A 19,500-nucleotide genomic window follows, 5' to 3' on the forward strand; every position below is an offset into this window, starting at 1 on the left:
GTCCGGCTCCCCTTCGGTCTAAGTGTCCATTGTGGTCCATTTTGTGGCTAGGATTGTACTAGAAAAAATCTATGATCCACATCAAGCCACATTTCCAATTCTCTCCACGAACAGCACTAACCCAACTTAATTTCATTTTACTCCCCTTTTTATGCTAGAGATCAACTAAGAACTCCACTAGGCGTGCAAGTTAGTCTTGTACAGACAGTGTACAGATCTCCGCACGGGGTCCACTTTTAGATCTCATACAAATAATCCAAGTCATTAATTAATTTTCAGATAACTTTTTCGAGTTGCCTTACAAAAAAATCAGCTCAATCGAATAAAAATAAGTTATATAGGCATTGATCTCTATCCATCTAGATGACAAGTCCTATTAATGAACAAGGCCAATCCAATCATCAATGTGGAGCTGAGATGGGCCGCACCGCGCCAAATGGTGCGGTCAAGCCCCTCTACGGGACTGGATCACAAATTAAGGGTAATTCTAGGATAAAAAATTAGTACCGATAATTATTATTATTATTATTTTTTGGGAGAGTTAAAATGAAAGGTTGCACAAATCCAAGCAATCATGACTGTTAATTCTGAATTCGGGAGAGTTTATTAATGTCAATTCTAGACTGTAGCACCTTTGTCCATTAAAGTGAACTAGATCAAGGACTCCGTGCATAGCACGAATGTTATGCCCATTGATTTGTTGTTAAAGAGAAAGGCTTCGACTTATCACAAATTAGTTTAGCTTGCAATAGTGAAGTTGAGAATGCAAGAAGCAAATTGAAATAGTTATAGAAGCATATTACATGGGCTGGTTAAAGTAGCAAATGGTCCACCTCATTTAAATATGCCAGTAAAGAGTTGTTGCTGACTACCCCTGCCAATGAAAGCAACCTCTCCCAAAATTCATAATCAGCCTAACATAAGAGAGTAATCAATAGCTAACATAACTTGTCCGATATCTAGGCCAAAACAATATTGATAATACACATCCTTTATTATAATCAAAGATTTGAGATGGTAAGGAGAGAATTATAATAATTCCGTTGCGGCTGTGTTCCGAATTACTCAATCCTGAAAAAATAAAAACAAATAAAAACTTTGTTCAAAAGTATGTCATCCTAGCTTATCTAGTTTTGAAGTAAAATTTGCTAACATATCAAATGTAAGTGAAATCAACTATCAGAAAATAAAGAGGCAACAAAACTGAAATATTCAAAACTAATGACATAGTACCTTTTGATTCAACATCCCTCTAACCACCCTCCTTAACCCACCATTTTTTAGATTAAAAAAAAAACGCTTTCAATCCATGACTAATGTCCTACACAATAACAATAGGTTTACGAAAGTAGCCATGGCACTCACATACTTGAACTTCTAAGGAAGTCCAATTTCACATTACTGTGCAATTATCCTTGCTAACATTCCTACATTGAGCCCTAAATGAGTTAGAAACGTGCATGGCCACAAGTGATCCATAAAAGGTGTAGGAATGTCAAGCCCCACAACCAACCATTTCACAATTTTACTTAAAGAAATTACTGGTTTTGTTTTGAATAAACAATAACAACAACAACAACATAACATAACCCATCTAATCCCCAATCATTGGGGGTATGGGCGGGGGATGATTGGAGACAGACCTAACCTTTAACAATATATGCACAAAGTGGCTGTTCTCAGAATACCACTAAAACAGTGGCCCCCCTAAACCTCCAAGAATTGAGGAGCTACAAGGACATTTTGTTGTAAAACCATGGCCCCAAATCAAAGCCAAATGGCATCAAAGAGGGCAGGCCTAGAGACCTAAATCAATTTTTGTGCACATTACCATACTTCCTTCATTGATAGTCCAGAGCATCGGTATGCACATTGTTTTGAATAAACAATGAGAGACGAAAAAAACAACCAACACAATTATTTTCAGCCAAAATGTTCTAACTTGGAATATTAGAAAAAGCACCCAAAAATCAAGAAATAAGTTCAAAACCGATATGTCTCAATGATCAACGAAATAACAAAGTAAACTAAAATCCAAGTAAGCCAACATGCATCAACGTCTAGAAGAACCAAAGTAACTGAAACCAATAAAAAAGATGGAACTCTATGTGCATGAAGAAAAGCCTGCAGTAGCTACATCCTGTCACTTATTCCCCATATCATCTGAAACACATATGCAGCAAAAGAAGCCGCAAAAGAAATGTTACATTGGCATGAGTTGCCTAAACGAGAGACCCTTGCATATGGGAGAGAAGAAAGATATCTAAATCTTGGCCAGGTATAACACTATTTCCTCTCTCAATCAGATTGAAAAACCCCCACTCTCTCCATCAATCTGCTCGAAGACACTATCTCTTCTCTATCGATGACTGCTACAACCAGGCATGCCATCTCTCTCCAATATGTTATATATAAATATAAATGCACGATGAGAACATGCCTTTGAATAGGCCTTGTTTTTGCTAAATCACTATCATTAATTTTTTCCATGTAAGTAAGGAAAATGCGTTTTGGGCATGTCCCATGGCGTGTCCTTGTCCCCAATTATTTCAAATTTTCATGTCCATATCCGCGCAAAATTGGTTGCCACAATTTTTCACTTGCAAAAAAGCAAGAGAGAATGGGAAAAAAAACCCATAGATGCTTGCAGGGAGAAACAAAGAAGAAATCATGAGGATGGGATAATCAATTAAGAGGTGCATAAGAAAGCTAAATTTCTTATATGCACTCATTAGGCAGGGTAACTTTTGACCTATCCCTGCAAGGTATATAAACCAAAACGCTCACAAAGCCACATGTATCGGGGAAGACAAAGGTTGCTGGCAAGAGCTAGCTGAACACAAGCCTCTGGGTTTAAAGGTGATCTTATGGATGACCTTAAACCGCTTGGAATGCACACTCATTTTATTAGTAGATGTGTGAGCACACTTTCATCTACAACCGTCTCGTGTTGACCATTCTTCAAATCATCATCTTTTTGGCCTCATTTTGCTTGGGTGTGTGCCCTTAAATCACGAGTTTCAATTTGATAGGAAGTGATTACCAAAAAAAAATTGATAGGAAGGGACGCCAAAGATGGAGACCTGGTCTACAAATAAAATGACAATAGCAAGAGAGTGGAGTTAGAAGTTGTAAGAACAACATCGTTTTCCCCTCGCTTTCCCTTGCTATCAAATGGTTGTGGGATTCATATTATTGTGAAGATGCCTTACAAGGTGTATGTGCTCGACAAAGGGGAGCAAATCCTTACTTGCTGCTGTTAGACCCTATCTTTCTTGTGCATGTTTTAATGTTTTATGGCCTCAACAGTGCCATCAGCAAGAGTACCTTTGTAGACCTTCCCATACCCTCCTTATCCAACTTGAGCAGAGGCATCAAAATGGTTACTCGCCAGAGCCAATTCTCCATAAGTAAAAGTCTTTCACACCATCAATTTTGATAGTGATCTTGGATACAGGAAAAAAACATATTATGGGGCCAATGTAAGTAAATAACAATTCATTTGATGAAACTGTACTTGTAAATACTAGTTACATCTCCGTACTTATAATTTTCGATACGCATATATCTGAGACAAATAATAAACAACCCCAAATGGTCCGCTTTCCACTGGTCAAGGAGGATTGGCAGATAATGATTTTGAAATCCCAATACTTAACGGCTAAATATGCAAAATAAGAGATCCAAAAAGAGGCATATCAAAACTACAGTTGTCACAGTTAGCCCATTTGTAAAACCTTTTCTTCTTGAACATTTCAGCAATCTGACACGGTATATGAAACAAAGTTAAAATAGCTCTGGCTAATTCAGGGGGGCTAACAAACATCATAACGTTTTAGTATCCAAAACAGCTGCCATTGGTAAAAGGGTAGCCTTCTCATCAAAAAAGATGATGTGATGATCTTTATACATTCATTCCAGGCTTTTGAAAAAGATTCCGAAACAGCCACCTCATTGTAAACCATGTAAGAATTGCTTTAACATACCCAACCATTACATATAAAGGTCGTAGAAATAATATGTAGAAACAATCACAGCTGCCAACAAATTCAAAGTGGTCAGCTACCAAGCTGGGTTAAGAAAATGAAGAAGCATGATAAATAAAATCGCATTTCAGCTACCGGACGCTATAAGATACTCACATTGACATCTTTTTGACACTGCTTGTTGTTTCCTCATAAGCAATCTAAATGTAATAAGAGACACAACTGCATGTAATGTGACTGTGCCTACAACTGCTCCTAGTACAATGCCGGCTAGTGCCCCCTTGCTAATACCAGATTTTGAAGAGAAGGGAATCACTGGAAGAGAGAAAAATTATAAGCCCAAACCAATTAAAAGAAGGCATGAACATAGGTCTGTATTTTGTGGCTACAGTTAATATCATCCCTAGCATGTCCATCACTGTTGCAATAAGATACTGTTATACAGCCAAACATTTCATTGTTATGACCAAGGAAAGAAAGCGAAGACAACAAAAGAAAAGAAAAACAATAGAGAAAACGAAAATAAAACAGAAAACTGGACATAAACCCGGAGGTTTCTACATATAAAGATGACACTATCTTTATTCTACAAGGCCCAACTCAAAATCCAGTGTTGAAGAATGACAACAAAAAAGAGAATGTTTTCAAACAGAGCTTCTAAAAGGGAACCAAGACATGGCAAAATTGAAAGAGGCCCAAATTTCTATAGCCTCAACTCTCAAGTATCAAACCCCTCAAAAAGTAGTTGTAATTGGGTTCATTTTTTTTTAAAGCTTAACTGGGTTCATTCTTTAGTTCATTTTTATCAAAAAAAACTCTTATCGCATCAAGAATGTTAGTTTTTAACTTGTCTAGTTTAACATGATGTTTGTACTACTTTAGGAAGATCACTCAATTAGTTGATTGCAACCTTAATCAAATCCACCAACCAGCAAAGTGAAAACCTCCATATGATTGACCAACAACCATGTCCGACGGATACATAGTTACAATAGGTTCTTTTGATTTAATTATCAACCTATACCAAACCAAACCAAGCCTTAAGTCCCAAAATTTGGGGTTGGCTAAATTAAACAGAATGCCCTAGCATAAGGAACATTCATAATCGGATTCCTGTCATGAGGATCTAACGAAGTTTTTTACGTTCTGGCTGTCAGCTACCTAATGCACAACCCTCCTCCTTTGTCTAGGCTTAGGACCAGCTGTTCGGAAAACAAGACTCAAAGAATGACACAAGCGGGGTTTAAAATGTTCTTTAAAAATGATCTGTCAAAAAATAGCCATGGACCACATATTGTTGGCCACTTTGTGTCCATTGAATAAGGATCGCATTAGTAGCACACAGAACTTAGAAAAGCGGTTCCAATTCTCACCATTTATGACTCCACTCCAGCTGCGCCTGCCCATCACTACTACATGGTCACTCGCCTCTCTCATGGCTCTCTTTCTGGTTCCATATCACTGAAATCCTTCATGTGGGCCTTTCTCACTTTAAATCCATTCCATCTAGCAGAAAATAAACAAAGGTTCAATATTCTCAAGATTCCAAAACCCCAACAACCCAATGACATTGTCGTTTGAAATAAATTATACTAAAATTATGATAAAATTAACGCTATTCCCTTATTTGAATGAGGGACCATGTTTCCCTAACCTAACTCAATTATAGCGTAAATGGGGTTATAAAACAGTGCATTACGTAAATGTACCAATAACAACAGTTCCAAAATCCAATAAAAAAACAACAGTTCCAAAACCCCTATTCAACTGTGGCTTTAGGCAGTCTTAGGGCATATGTATTTGCATGTTAAAAATCCCAAGTGTGGTAAAGAGAGGTATAGTGAGAGTTTCTGACCAGTCTTTTGCAAAAATAAGCAAAACCTGAAAGAGTAAGCAAAACCTAGATTATCGATTGAATATAAAGATGATTGCAATTACGAATTTACGATCATTTGCATCAAATAGGAGGAGGACCAAGAACAGTTTTGTGTTGAATAGGCAGGCCATACGAAACTTGTAAAATTAATTAATCGGCTAATTCAAATCAAGTTTAAAACATTTTCTTTTTCACGAGATGCACAAAAGCAACAAACTAAAAAATTCATGAATCAAATCGACAAAATTACAAGATGCCTGCTTTACAATTTCAAAGTTCTAAAAAACATGGAAATATGGGATTCAAGTAACAAAAAATCAACAACATATAAGGGGTTTCAACAACGAGCGGTACTCGGAAATAAATGACGAAATCTACCTCTACAAAATCTAATCTAGAAACCGCGCCATGAAACTTTAGATCCTTCAAACAAAAGTAGAGAAAAAAAAATGGAATCTGTACCAAAATTTTGATTATTCATACCTTCAAAAATCAGCTTGGGGAAAAATGTTGATAAATTTATGATTGAGAGTTGATAGAGTCTCCGTCGGCAAGGTGCTTTTGAGGGTATCCACTTAATACTGATGAAGATGATCGCTATTAGAATCAGAGAGCCGCTCCTCTTCCGAGACCCAGCCATGGCCTCCATCACTTGTCTCTCTACAGCAAGCATCATAACCCACATCACAAGTATCACCTGACGAAGCTGACTCCGATGGACGGCCAAGCAATCGATGCTGAAGAAGTTCCCGTGTGTAGCGGATTGCAAACGAAGAACCCCCAAAGAGAGAAAGCAATGCAGAAGAGCCCAGAAAACACAATTATCAAGTAAGCGAATCCACGGCCCAAGATACCCACAAGCTTCTCCTCTGACACAAGCACCTAACACTCATCAACAGTGGACAACGGTCCATGTACACCGCTATAAACAGGCAGACGACGCCACCCAAATCAACCGCCCAAAAAACTGTATGTACTACTCGACGCAGCAGGATTATAGCACGTGGGCCACTAACATAGCAACGTGCAAAATTACCATATTAGACACCAGACCACTGAGCCTCGTACAATCAGAGGGCACAAATTAAAAAATCGAGCCAAAATTGACAACCCACCGCTTCTTTTTATATCAGGTTAGGACATTCCACCTATGATTAATCCAGGCTCAATGTGTGCAGATTCTCAGCTAGCAATATTGTTTTTGAAGGCTAAGAGAAAAAACAAATAAAGAAAATACCACAAACAAGCTAAATTTTAGAATATTCAGATTCATTTGTTAAGTTTTTAGGGAACTTGAGCTTTAACTCAAGCAGTTCATGAATGGCTCGATTCATTTACAGCCCTATACAACAATAGACATGATACTATATAAAAAGATCCCCCACATGAGAGAGAGAGAGAGAGAGAGAGAGAGAGAGAGAGAGAGAGTCTAATGCACATTGCATTCCTTTCAATTGTATGCACATTGCATACAATTAGTCCTCAAGAGTAAAAACATAAAACATAAGGTTTTCTCTGTGCGAACAATTCAAAAAACTGCACAGCAAAATATAATAGTCTTTACTTTTTTTGGTTAAAAATGTGGATAAAACATCACTTCCTCTACTTGAAAAACAGGACAGCCACCAGCAATGTAGAATCTCTCAAACAAAAGAAAAACATCGTATCGTTTGGCCTAAAATTTGCACTTGCAAATCCCATCTCTAATCAACGCTTCATGCGGAAACACTAGCATCTTTCGTCCTGGTAATAACAACTCATACTTAACTGGTCGACACAAACCGATTCTCAAACCGAACTGCAGTGGCTTGAATTTTGACATGGCGATCAACCATTCTTACCCAATATCTCTTAGGGTGCACCTGCAAGATAGAAAGACTAAAATCACAAGGCATAGATGTGTAAGTGATGGTATTCCTTGTTCAATGAAGGCCCCATACGGTAGGATTGCAAACGAGCTGAGATGAACCAATTAGTTAGTCATTCAATCTTGATATAAAATGTTAATGTGCTTAGGTATTATCATTATATAAATGGATCTCAAACGATCTTTTACAAAAAGCCGATATTTTAATAACCCTACCTTAAGGTTCAAATGCATTAGAAAGTTCAAACAAAAGACAAGCTACCTATGCATGACTATGGTCTCCCATATAGAAGTATCCTTGCAAGGAAAATAACAACAAAGAAGCAGTTCCTGAATAGAAACCGAAAAGACAAAAACTGGTAAGCATACATTTTAAACTTGGACGAATTGCCATCTCAATATCCCAGAAAATGCATACATTCCTTCTCCAGCCTCCAGAAACACTTCACATTTGCCCAAAAAGGAACATCAAACCAAGCTTGCTTGGCTATTGCCCTCCTGCAAAATAAAATCAATAATTGAAAAACTCCGAACACATAGAAATGAACACCTAGAGCAACAAGCAAAATGAATACTCGAACTAGACAAGTGAAATAAATCGAATAAGTGACACAGCCAAAGATGATTAAAAAGTATCCTCTACCTTCTTGTAAGTGCAACACGAATTAAGAAGGATTACCTTTACTCTCCTTCCCGACTTGATTAAATGGCCTCAAAAGCAGCCCAACCAGAACGATAAAATAAGCCACAGTTACAATGCACCTTACCCAAGCACGCCAAATGCTCTTCCTGTGGAAAACATCACTTCCAAGCAACGTTTTCATCTATCTTGCAGGTGCAAACCCCCCACCCCCAACTCCCAACAACACACATAAATATGATCCAAAACAAACAAGTGAATACCAAAATTTGTAGTGCAAACTTTTCTAACTACGTTTGTTCTTTGACGATCCCCTATAGTTTTCTGTAAGTCTTAATTCCTACATAAAATTTGAGTTACAGATATGATCATTGAACTCAGCTAGATGAGGTTTAAGGCTAACAAGGGGCAAAGTCAGGGGGCTCAACACATAGCTTAAGCAACAAACACCTACTCCAGTTTGTCACAGTTTAGCTTAAGTAACAAACACCTACACCAGTTTGTCACAGTTTAAAATTCTCATTAAATGCTTGAGATATCTCACAAAAAATGCTATAAGCAACATTAAAATGGTAAATGATGAAAAGCAATAGGGAAATTCAGAATACCTTGAAGAGTAGCAGGAGATACATGGCCATTGCATTCAATCTCTTTAGCACAACTGATGTTAGCAATCTCATTAAATGCCATGATTACCAAATAGTTCAAGCTGTAGTAAAATAGAAAACCCTACATTAAACACAGGTAGTAGAAGATTGATATGCTTTCCGACTCACGAGCATAATTGATGTTAGCAATCTTGTTTAACGCCATGACTACCTGATAGTTCGACCTGATGTTGAATGGAAAGCTCCTACATACACCACCTGTAGTCAAGTCGTCTTCTTTTATGCTTCAAAATCACCATATAATAACCATCTCACTTAACATATTAGGTCAGTTGTATCTGAGCAATGAGGCAAATGTTACGCTTGAACTGAGGATTCTTTAACCTTCAAATTTTCCTTATGGAATCCAAGTACTCTCCGTTGATAACCAGCTTCAACTTTGTGAGAAAAGAATTCTCAGAGTCATTGGAATCGGTCCCAACTGGTGATGCAGTAGCAATAAAAACAAAATTCTCTCCATTTCCGACATCTATCTCGTACAACTCCACAAAAAACTCCTGCAACTGACGCACCAATTTCTCATAGAATGACCTGTTTGGCAGAATCACATTAATTACAAGAATTCCATGGTCTGAAACAACCAATCTAGCAGCACGAAGAACAGACTTCCCCACAAACTCCAATGGTGGGGCCATTGTACCCATCCTGGCATCACTTGAATCCAAATCAACCATAATCACATCGAATATAGAATCTAATTTAACACCAAAGCAATCTCTCAAAGAATCACAACTTGCGTTTTCGCCTCGGCCTGCAATTTGTTGCACTAATCTTATTCCATCCCCAACACAAACTCTAACAAACTTAGATTCTCGTAACGCGAAATACTTTCTTGCTACGGTTAAAACAACCTCATCAGCCTCCACCCCTACCACCTCAAACCCCAACTGATCATTCAAAAACGTAACCAAAGCCCCACCTCCTACTCCCAAGCACAATGCTTTCAGCCTAAACCCGTCTCGAACCCTCCGTTTCAAACACGAACCGATCACCGACAGACCAGCCACCATTGGACCCAAATAAGGCTGAACCAAACTACCCATGTCCAGCCTAAACAACCCTAAATCTCCCAAACCAGCAAAACCCACATCAGAACTTCTATCAATGGGAACAATTCTAACCTGGGTCTGAATCAAATTGGGCATTCGCTTGAACCTTAACCCCCTCCTAAACCCTCTTCCCTCCAGCTCAACATCCTCGACCAACATCTCACCAACACAAGACCCCACACATGTGTCCACCACAGCACTGCGAATGAGATCGTCTTCGTAATCTAAGAAGGGTATTTCGGGAGGACCGAGGTGGAAAGATGATTTAGGAGACAAGGCGAGGAGTAATGGGGTTAAAGCGTCTTGGATGTGGGATAGAGATTGTATAGGGCGTGTGTAGGGTGTGGGGTAAGGGGAGGAGGGGAGGTTACCGATGAGAATGAGGTGGGAGATGTGGTGGTGGTGGTGAGAGGTGAGGAGGAGGAGAAGGTGGCCGGAGTGGGTGGAGAAGGTCCAGTCAGACTCGCGGTGGGTGGGTTCGAGCATGGCGGCGATGAGAGGGGTGGTGGGTTGAGTGGGTGAGTCGAGGACGGTGACTCAAAGGAGTGGGGTGTGGAGAGGGTTGGGGCAGAGAGAGGAGGAGGAGGAGGAGGGGTTAGGGAATGTGAATGTGGTGAAGCGGGAAGGAACTAGAGATTCGAAGGTGCCTTGGTCGAGAGAGAGAGAGAGAGAGAGAGAGAGAGAGAGAGAGAGAGAGAGAGAGGCGCTACGCTGCTGGACTGCCTCAAAGATGGATCCGGGATGGAGTTTTGAAACTTTTGTGGGGCTCTTTTTTTTTCGTTGCTACCCACAAGAGGAATTGTGTACGGATTTTAATGTGGATCCACCGTGAATCTCACACAAATAACAGAAATGTTAAAGGTATAGCAGTGGCTGCATCCGCGCACAGATCAGTTGTGCGCCCGTCTCGAGTCCCGCATATATGGCTCAATTTTGAAGCAAAGTTGGATGATTCGTAAACATCCTTCCCGATATCGGATTGAGATGATTTTTTTTATAGGGACGCTAAACGAAGCATTTTGAACAAAATGAGCGGCTCTGATCATCTTTACGGAATCCGAAACGGGCGCAAAACTGATATGTGAGCGGCTGCACAGCAGCCACTGCTGTACCTATAGCAGCGTCCCACAAATAATTTGAACATGTGCACATTTGTACACATTCATCTGTGCGGACAGACTTTCTGTTTTTTTTAAAGACTCTCTTGTCTCTTCCTTTCTCTCCTAAGTTCCATCCACCTTCGCATTTTGTGAGGCGGGGAGGGTGAGGTGAGCGGATCAAACTAGGCTTGTAGGGAAGCTCTGTTTGATGCTACATAATTGTAGTGATGATAAAATTTGCTATTGATTGAAAAAAAAACACTTTCACACACTTTTATACGCTTTAACATAAAAGGAAAATTGTCACGCTCTCGATTTTAAATATAAATATTGATACTTTTCCATAAAAGAAATCCTCACGTGATGCCCACAAATAAAACCCCAAAATAGTTATTTGTTATCCTTCTTAATTCGGAATTCAAAATATTACATCTTGTGGCACTGCGGTCCAATAATTTCATAATTGCATGGGTTAGAAAGATAATTAAGGTTTACATTACACCTTCAAAATGTGAATCTGAAGTAAACAAACATATCTTCACTTTCTCAGCTTTCAAAAGTATGCACATAAATGCATGCACGTCACTCCATGCTACAGTTGCGGGCTCACACTTGAAAAATGAAAGTTGAGCAAACACGTGCCCAGTAGAGAAATCTACACAACTATTATGTGCAAATGGGATGACAGGTAGAATGAATTACTGGAGTAGGTACGGTATCTCAAATGTGAGACAAAACATGACTGGTATTTATTCCTTCGTTGATTACGAAGTTTAAGTATAATGACCATGCTCTAAGATTTTAGTCTAACCACGAAGATTTGCTATCCATACGACTTATTCACTAATACCTTGACTCTTTATCCTATTCCGCATAACCTATCTGATATCTCGACTTCACCATAGACATAAAACACACGCTTAGAAGAAAACAAGAATATCTCTATAACATCGTATCCGAACAACCAAACATTCCTCTCATATATTCATTCCGCTATCCCATCATTCATATGTATATCACTATTGCAACCAACATCACATGTCGCGAGCGAATGCTCTCACCAAGCCATTCATAGAGTCTCGTTACTCGTCACAAGTACCCTTCTCGCAGACGGAGCTAACTCAAGTCACACAGCATAGATCACCGTACTACCTTCCCGTAATATACTTTACAATTTAGCCATTTATTTCAATCACGAAATAGTGGATTCATAAACAAGATTCAATCACCCAGAAGTAGTAAAATAACTTCATTTCAATCGACTCAACCCGTGGAACTTTTCCCTAAGAATGATCTGGTCAATAACAACCGTTGAGCATTAGGGTCATTGGCTTAATCCGGTCTCTTCCCTAATGGCTAGAGTCACCCGCACACAGAGGATTAATTTCCCCGGACTTCCAAAATATGTTCCCATCGATATCCACAAAGTTCTCACCAAAAAGATTATCAAAACAATAAAGAATTTCACCAAATGTTTTACCGCATACCAATTTAAGTAACCAAATAAACAGTTACGGGTTTCCAATTCCAATCATAAAATCTTCTAAACAATAATTTAAGGAACACGGAGAAGTTCGAAAATACGTAACATGTTTAACTACTCACCTGGGTCCAAAGCTAATGTGATCAAACAACTCGAAATCAAGTTAACCGGAACGACAAGATAATTCACATAGGGTTATTACTGTATCCACTAACGATTATCATTACATCTTAGATTTAATATATAAAAATTGCAATGAACTAAACCTATAACTAGACCCAATCTCAATCACCAGAAACTTACAAAACCCAATTTGTTTATCCCAAGTCTAAGTAATTATTCTCCCACGTACACACCACCTGTCAACATCTAAAACACCTTAACCAACCATCCTCAATCTATACAATATAAAACTAGGTCCTACATATGCTATAACCCAAAATATGCATTCACCTTCACACCACCAAATCTCCACGACAACAGATCACCACCCGCACACACCGCACAAACTACCAACCCGATTCACTTCCAAACTCTATGGTCCAATAGCATGATGAAATGAAAATAATTCTCACCAGAGAACTTGTGCAAAACTTCAAACAAAACCCATTTATCCCATTGTTAACTCCATTGATCTACACCACCAATAAACCCAAGTGTTGTTTTCTAGTTAAACCCATAAACTATTGTAACGAGGGAAAAGGAAAAGAAGGAAAAGAAAACAAAAATGAAGAGGAACAAACCACTTACTTAGGCAATCTCCAACTTGACTGCTTCGGCTTCTCTCTCTCGATTGATATACTCCAATGTAAAACCCTAGTCTCAAATTAGTGACCCACGTTCTCCCCCAAATAATAGGTAACCAGTTAATAAAAGTATTTAATACGATACAACACCAAATACTAAAACTATTTAGACTTATACCCCAGTGCTATAATTGTATTGACAACAGTTATACTATTTGGAGAGACAGAAAATATCAATTAGGATCCAAACCATAAAATCTTCTTTTTTTTATTACAAAAATATAATTATTAGGAATAAAAAAAAAAAGACGGGGTGTAACATACTCTCTTTAGTGTCTATTTTCTCATCATTTGTTAATTTGGCTCCTTTCATAATGAGTAATGAATAGGTAATTGCACATTGAGGGAAGTTTGAGGGATTGTCAAGTGGGAGTGAGAATTCTTATAAAAATATCGTGTGAACCACACGTGCTTAGTATCCAGTATTTATTGTTAGAAGATAGTTGTTTACATATGTACATGCACGCATATTACAACGAAATACGTGTTTGTATGATTACTTGTATTTTTTTTTTTTGACGTTTTTTAGCTTTAACTCAATCTTGCTTTCATTTTCACGTTCTCTTGACAAGATTAATCAAAAAGAAAACTATCTAGGATAAAAATGTGTCATTGTCTCTAGAGATTAAAACAGATCTTTTAAGTTCCATAGATGGCCATAATTATTAACTTGATTGACAACTTGTTTTCATAATTTCATGCATTGTCAATTATTTTGATTTGAATCAAAGATCAAAGATTAGTAAATGTAGAGACCCGTATTTTTCGAAAATGGTTTAAAGGTTTTATAAATGCTAGAATATCGAATAAAAGATAAAATTTGTAAATTTATTTGATTTGGGGCTTAAATGATAGGATTGAGACTTAAGGGAGTGTGGGTATGATAAAAAAGATATAGGAGTATAAAAGGGGTGTGTGTGTGTGTAGGAGATCATTTTTCTCCCATTCCTCTCTCTCTCTCATTCGTTCGCTCTCCCTCTCACCAGCCGAATCTCTCTCTCTCTCTTGCTCTCTCACAAAACTCCACTCCATCTCTCTCAAGAACTTCAAGAATCTACCTCCCTTCGGCCTCCGAATCATGTTCTTGAGCTCGGAAATCTTTGGGTTAAGTTTGGAGCGAAGCTTTGAGATCCGAAGAGGTTAGGGCTTGTTCAAATTGCTTGGATCTTTGTTATCGTTGCGAGGTAGAAACTTCCTTACCTCTTTTATGTATTTATATGTTGATATGGTATGAGAATCGAGCTTTGATCGTCCTCCTTTGCTCTCTTGAAAGTCTGTCAAAATCTGCAGAAATCGCCTAGGGATCGATCCCTAAACAAGATGGATCGATCCCTCATTCAAATCTGGACTTTTTCCTCTTGGGGATCGATCCCCATGAGTGGAAGGATCGATCCCTCCCTTCTCTGGAAAATTCTGTTCATTTTCTGAATTTTAGCCCAACTTCAAATGGCCATAACTCCTTCGTCTGATGTCCATTTCATGCAAACTTTATATTGATTTGAAGGTCTTGAAGTCAGCTTTCCATTGCCACCGGAATAACTTTAAGACTCTTAGTACACAGAAAGTTATGATCATTTGAGGAGAGGTGTGTTAGTCTGCCGAGGACTGTGGCTATTCCTAAGGTTGTTCTCGTTCCGTGTTATGACTCCCTATATAATTAGAACATGTTTAAGTTACTCTTGAGCATGATTGCTTGTGTCCTAATGATTCATTGTTCTTGTCTCTTGGTATTCATTAGAGTATGATATGAGTGTCGTTGGGTAAAGAATGTACCGTAAGGTTGATAGGAGTACCGTGGGCTACAAGGGGTAATGTGGTGAGTGTTATGGGTAGACATGAGCTTGTATAGTGATCCGACGGGTAGTATCGTGATTCGTATCCTTGTGCTTCGTCTTGTTGAGCTCCCTAGGTTTCTTTGGCACTCGTTCTATAAGATTCTTGTTTAGAACCTAGCGGGTGGTGTGTCATGGAGTTCTTGTGGGTTTGATGCGCAATGAAGGACGTCATGATTGACTTTGAAGAATAACGTGAACTTAAAGTATTTATCAATGTATAATGGGAATGTTTATGAGTTTGTAATGCATTGTGTGATGATGAATGAAAGAATGTGAAATTGGAAAAATGTTGTCTTATTGTATACAGATTGATAATGTGTGTGCGTATGTCTGAGTTGATAATTTTAAATTGAGAGTCCTTCCCCCTAATCGTTTCGACTCCCGACCGCTTCTAAACCCCTTTCGGACACTTCCTAACCTAACTCGAGTGTATTCAATTGACTTTCTATGATTAGTGGATGTTATCCTTGACTTGTTGGCCTTCCGTTAGTAAGGAACGAATAGAAATTTACTTAGTTAAAACTTCGTTTAAATGCATTCTATTGATTGTATGTTACTTGTGAATGTTTTGTGGCACATTGGTGGCAATGTAGGCATGTGGTATGGTTTCTCTTGTAAAAAAATGTGAACGTTGGGAAGTCTTATCTTGCATATTGAATAAGAAAGTAGTTGTATGTGTCAGAAGCTGGGATAGGGAGTCTCGTAACGCAATGGGTGGTAATACGGAGACTTGGGTGGGTTACGTAACGCAAATGGTGGTAATACGATGACCTAAGTTGTTAGGGTTCACTGTAACGCAATAGATGGTAATATGGTAACCCTCGTGGTGTTATACTGTAATGCAAGGGGTGGAAATACAGACGGTAGAAATTGGTGATAGTGAGTTGAATCAAAATCATAGAGTTACTTGTGTTTTGTGAACATTGTGGTTGAATTGTGATAGTGGCATATCTTAGAATGATCATTGTGAACGATTGGTTTCCTTATGAGTTGATTATTATCCATCGGTTGAGCTATCCATTCATGTCATCTTCCCTCTGCATTTATCATCATATTTGCACATAGAACTGGTAAAAGATTTTTCTATTAGGCTAGTATAGCTCAACCTATCATTCTTTTTAGGTCAAAATGTTGGACAATAGCTTGCATGCATTGTGTGCTGGAAAGTGAAGACTTTTGGAAGCTAAAACTATTTAGTTACTTAATCATCTTTGTAATAACTTTCTTCGATAAATATGAGTTTGTAATTAATTATTCTTGAATTCCTTTTGACTAAATCGTTTGTAACTTGATCGTACCTGTATATAAGCTTATTGTGGGCCGGTGCACCAATGTTGGATATCTTTAAACTTGGGAACTTGTTTATAAAGTTAAACAGGTGGGAACTCTTTTGAGTATTATTATTGTTGTGCGAGGATCTTTTATCGAAATTGATTATTTACTTATGTTGAAAATCAAGGGCGTGACAGTAAAATGCTATGCAAAAGTTCGACGAAGACTCGGGACAGAGAAAAATTTAAAAATATGAAATGAAATTAGCATAAAGTCCTCTTTTTTATTTTCAAATGCCGGTAGATGAAAACACCAAAGCCTTTTACAAAAGAAAAATAGAAAGTCATCCCCCACAACAATTTTTTTAAATTTTCACTGTTATCCCCTCATCACAATTTGTTAGTCTTTTATGAGATCTGTGTCAATGTCGAGATAGAAACATAAAATGTATTCTTGCAAATAATATTTGTTATGCCAATTGAAAGTTCTAAATAAGATACTCTGAATGTTGGAAGAAAATTCAGGAAGATTGTTTGTATTTATACATTGTTTTAATAAATAAATAAAAATTCAAAGGAAAAGACGAACCTCAAAATTTTTGTAAAGTTATTATAGGATGATTAAAATTATTTATTTTATTAGTAAAAAAAATGATTGTGTCAGATTGTAACGATAAAATAAATGGATTAGTACTATGTCCCAATTTTATTTTCTTTGAGCAGGCCTCTAACCCAATTTTAAACTTAGTACTCAAAAATCCGTGATACATATATCTACTTTTATGAATTTTAAATTGAAACATGTAAATAAATTAATTCAGTTTAATTCAAAATTGAAAAAAATATAGGAGCAACAAATCAAACAAAAACAAAAAAGTGTTATTTATTTATTTTTTTTATACAATAAAACCCGAGTGTTGCTATATGTACCGACAGGGGGGAGGGATTTCGTACTGACGGCCGTCGGCGGACCGTCTCCGGCCACCGGACGGCCGATCCAAGCCGTCTATATACACGAAAAAGGGGTGCTCGGATCAAGCACCCTACACACCTCGGATGCCGTTGAATCTCGCGATGGGCCCCTCGGTTTTTTTTTTTAGAATTTTTGGATGGCTTGGATCGGACGTCCAGTGGCCGGAGACAGTCCGCTGGCGGTACGAAATCCCACCCCCCAGTCGGTTCCTCTATCATTTCTGATAAAACCCAACTCCACACCTTTCTCTCTCCCTCTCTCTCTCTCTCTCAATTTAAAAAAAAAATTAAGAATTGAAAATCGGACATTTGGAAGCTTTTGTGTCTCAACTAGCATTTGTGTCCATTCAATGCACGGGATACAAAAAAAAGAGTCCTGCTATTGGTACAGACGAAAGGGTGTACATACGGTGTACATCGCCGTGTGTAGCCCACTATGGGTCCCACAAGAATGATCCGATCTGTTGATAAATTGTAAAATATTTTTTTGAATGCCCTTGCAAAAAAAATCAGCTCAATTGAATATGTGTAAGTACTTGATCTGATCTTCTAACATTTCATTAAGTTAGATAATGAAAAGTTAGAAGATTGAATCAAGTACTTACACATATTCAATTGAACTGATTTTTTGCAAGAGCACTCAAAAATTATTTTAAAATTTATCAATGGACCAGATCATTCGAGTGGGACCCGTAGTGGGCCCGACACAGCAATATACACTGTATGTACACTGTTTCATATGTACTCTTAGCATTTCTGTAAAAAAAATTCCATTGGTTTATTTTTCAATCCCATGCATTGAATGTGCAAAAAATGCTAGTTAATAAAAAAGATAGTTTAATATTTTATCCGGTTCCGTGGTCGATACACGCTAGCATTGGTCTCATTCTATACACTGAAGGACGTGTGATGAAAAATAAAATTGGAGTACCACGTAACGGTATCCTGTAGTGACATAAAATAATTTTTTCTGTCTCCGTACCTCTCCCACTTGTCCCCCTCCTCTCTCTCTCTCTCTCTCTCTCTCTCTCTCTCTCTCTCTCTCTCTCTCTCTCTCTCTCTATATATATATATATATATATATATATATATATATATATATATATATATATATATAGAGTTAGGTTCCGGTGAGGGATCCCTCATTTTATTAAAATGCGGGACTCCCCTTTCCGATTGAATTTCGATGATCCGAGCCGTTCAAAGTGATCAAAACGTGATTTTAAGGGTCCTTGTGAGAAATTAGCAAAAAAAATGACCGGGAAGGGCTTCATCCGAGCAGTTTTCATTGAATGGTTCAAAACAAACTGCTCGGATGACGTCCTTCCCGGTCATTTTTTTTGCTGATTTCTCGCGGGGACCCTTAAAATTATGTTCTGCATACATTGAACAGTTTGAATTTTCAAAATTTGATCGGGAAATGAAAGTCCCTTGGGATCCCTCACTTGAAAATTCCTCTATATATATATACAAAAAAAGTGAAAAATCCAAGAAATTAAGAATAGGGGTTTGAAGGCTTGTAGAGTTCAAATACGTTTCTATAGGATATTGATAGATCGATAGATAGATTACATTTGCTTATAGTATAGACTAATTGATTGTGCAAGTTAAATCAATAATTGACGGGCCTTACCCTTCTTTTGTTGTTCCCTCCGTCCCTAAATAAGTGTCTATTACGATAAGACGTGTAATTTCTGAATAAAAAAAATAAAGTGCTTATGTGCATAATTTTTTCAATTTATTTGCACAAAATTAAGCATTTAAATTTGGTGCGGAGAAATTTTAAAAATTATGCATGAAAGTACTTTATTTGTAAATAAGAGAGGAGGGTGTATAGACAATAGGTGCACTCAAAGAACCCGGGGGTCTGCTGTGCACTTTGCATAGCATGCGTGTTGTGCACAAGTACACTGTCCGTTCGACCATCCGATGGTTCAGATCTCATTT

General features: G+C 37.9%; 1 protein-coding gene and 1 non-coding gene across 14 annotated transcripts; both read right to left on the reverse strand.

Moving 5' to 3' along the window:
- Positions 1-1,739: 1,739 nt before the first annotated feature.
- LOC131321452 (small nucleolar RNA snoR100) lies at positions 1,740-1,847 on the reverse strand. The gene has a single exon (XR_009198499.1). It is a non-coding gene; the product is annotated as a small nucleolar RNA snoR100 (small nucleolar RNA).
- A 4,525-nt stretch (positions 1,848-6,372) lies between these two features.
- Positions 6,373-10,715, reverse strand: LOC131318953 (uncharacterized). Of its 13 annotated transcripts, XM_058349025.1 has the most exons (4): positions 8,978-10,713; positions 8,099-8,227; positions 7,631-7,724; positions 6,373-6,731 (listed from the first exon to the last, which is right to left on the reverse strand). In XM_058349025.1, the coding sequence occupies exon 1, from the start codon at positions 10,570-10,572 to the stop codon at positions 9,364-9,366; it is 1,209 nt and encodes a 402-aa protein (XP_058205008.1). In that variant the 5' UTR covers positions 10,573-10,713; the 3' UTR covers positions 6,373-6,731; positions 7,631-7,724; positions 8,099-8,227; positions 8,978-9,363. The 13 variants fall into 13 exon arrangements, with proteins under 13 accessions (XP_058205008.1, XP_058205002.1, XP_058205009.1 ...); XM_058349019.1 differs by having other exon boundaries at positions 6,373-8,227; positions 8,978-9,235; positions 9,362-10,715; XM_058349026.1 differs by adding an exon at positions 8,409-8,514 and having other exon boundaries at positions 6,373-8,227; positions 9,189-10,713.
- Between the last annotated feature and the right edge of the window lie 8,785 nt (positions 10,716-19,500).

Source organism: Rhododendron vialii, chromosome 3a (assembly GCF_030253575.1).
Source record: "Rhododendron vialii isolate Sample 1 chromosome 3a, ASM3025357v1".
Taxonomy (NCBI): Eukaryota; Viridiplantae; Streptophyta; class Magnoliopsida; order Ericales; family Ericaceae; genus Rhododendron; species Rhododendron vialii.

Bases quoted from the DNA above. Each gene is read 5' to 3' on its own strand.
- LOC131318953 (XM_058349019.1), bottom strand. From the start codon at position 10,572: ATGCTCGAACCCACCCACCGCGAGTCTGACTGGACCTTCTCCACCCAC.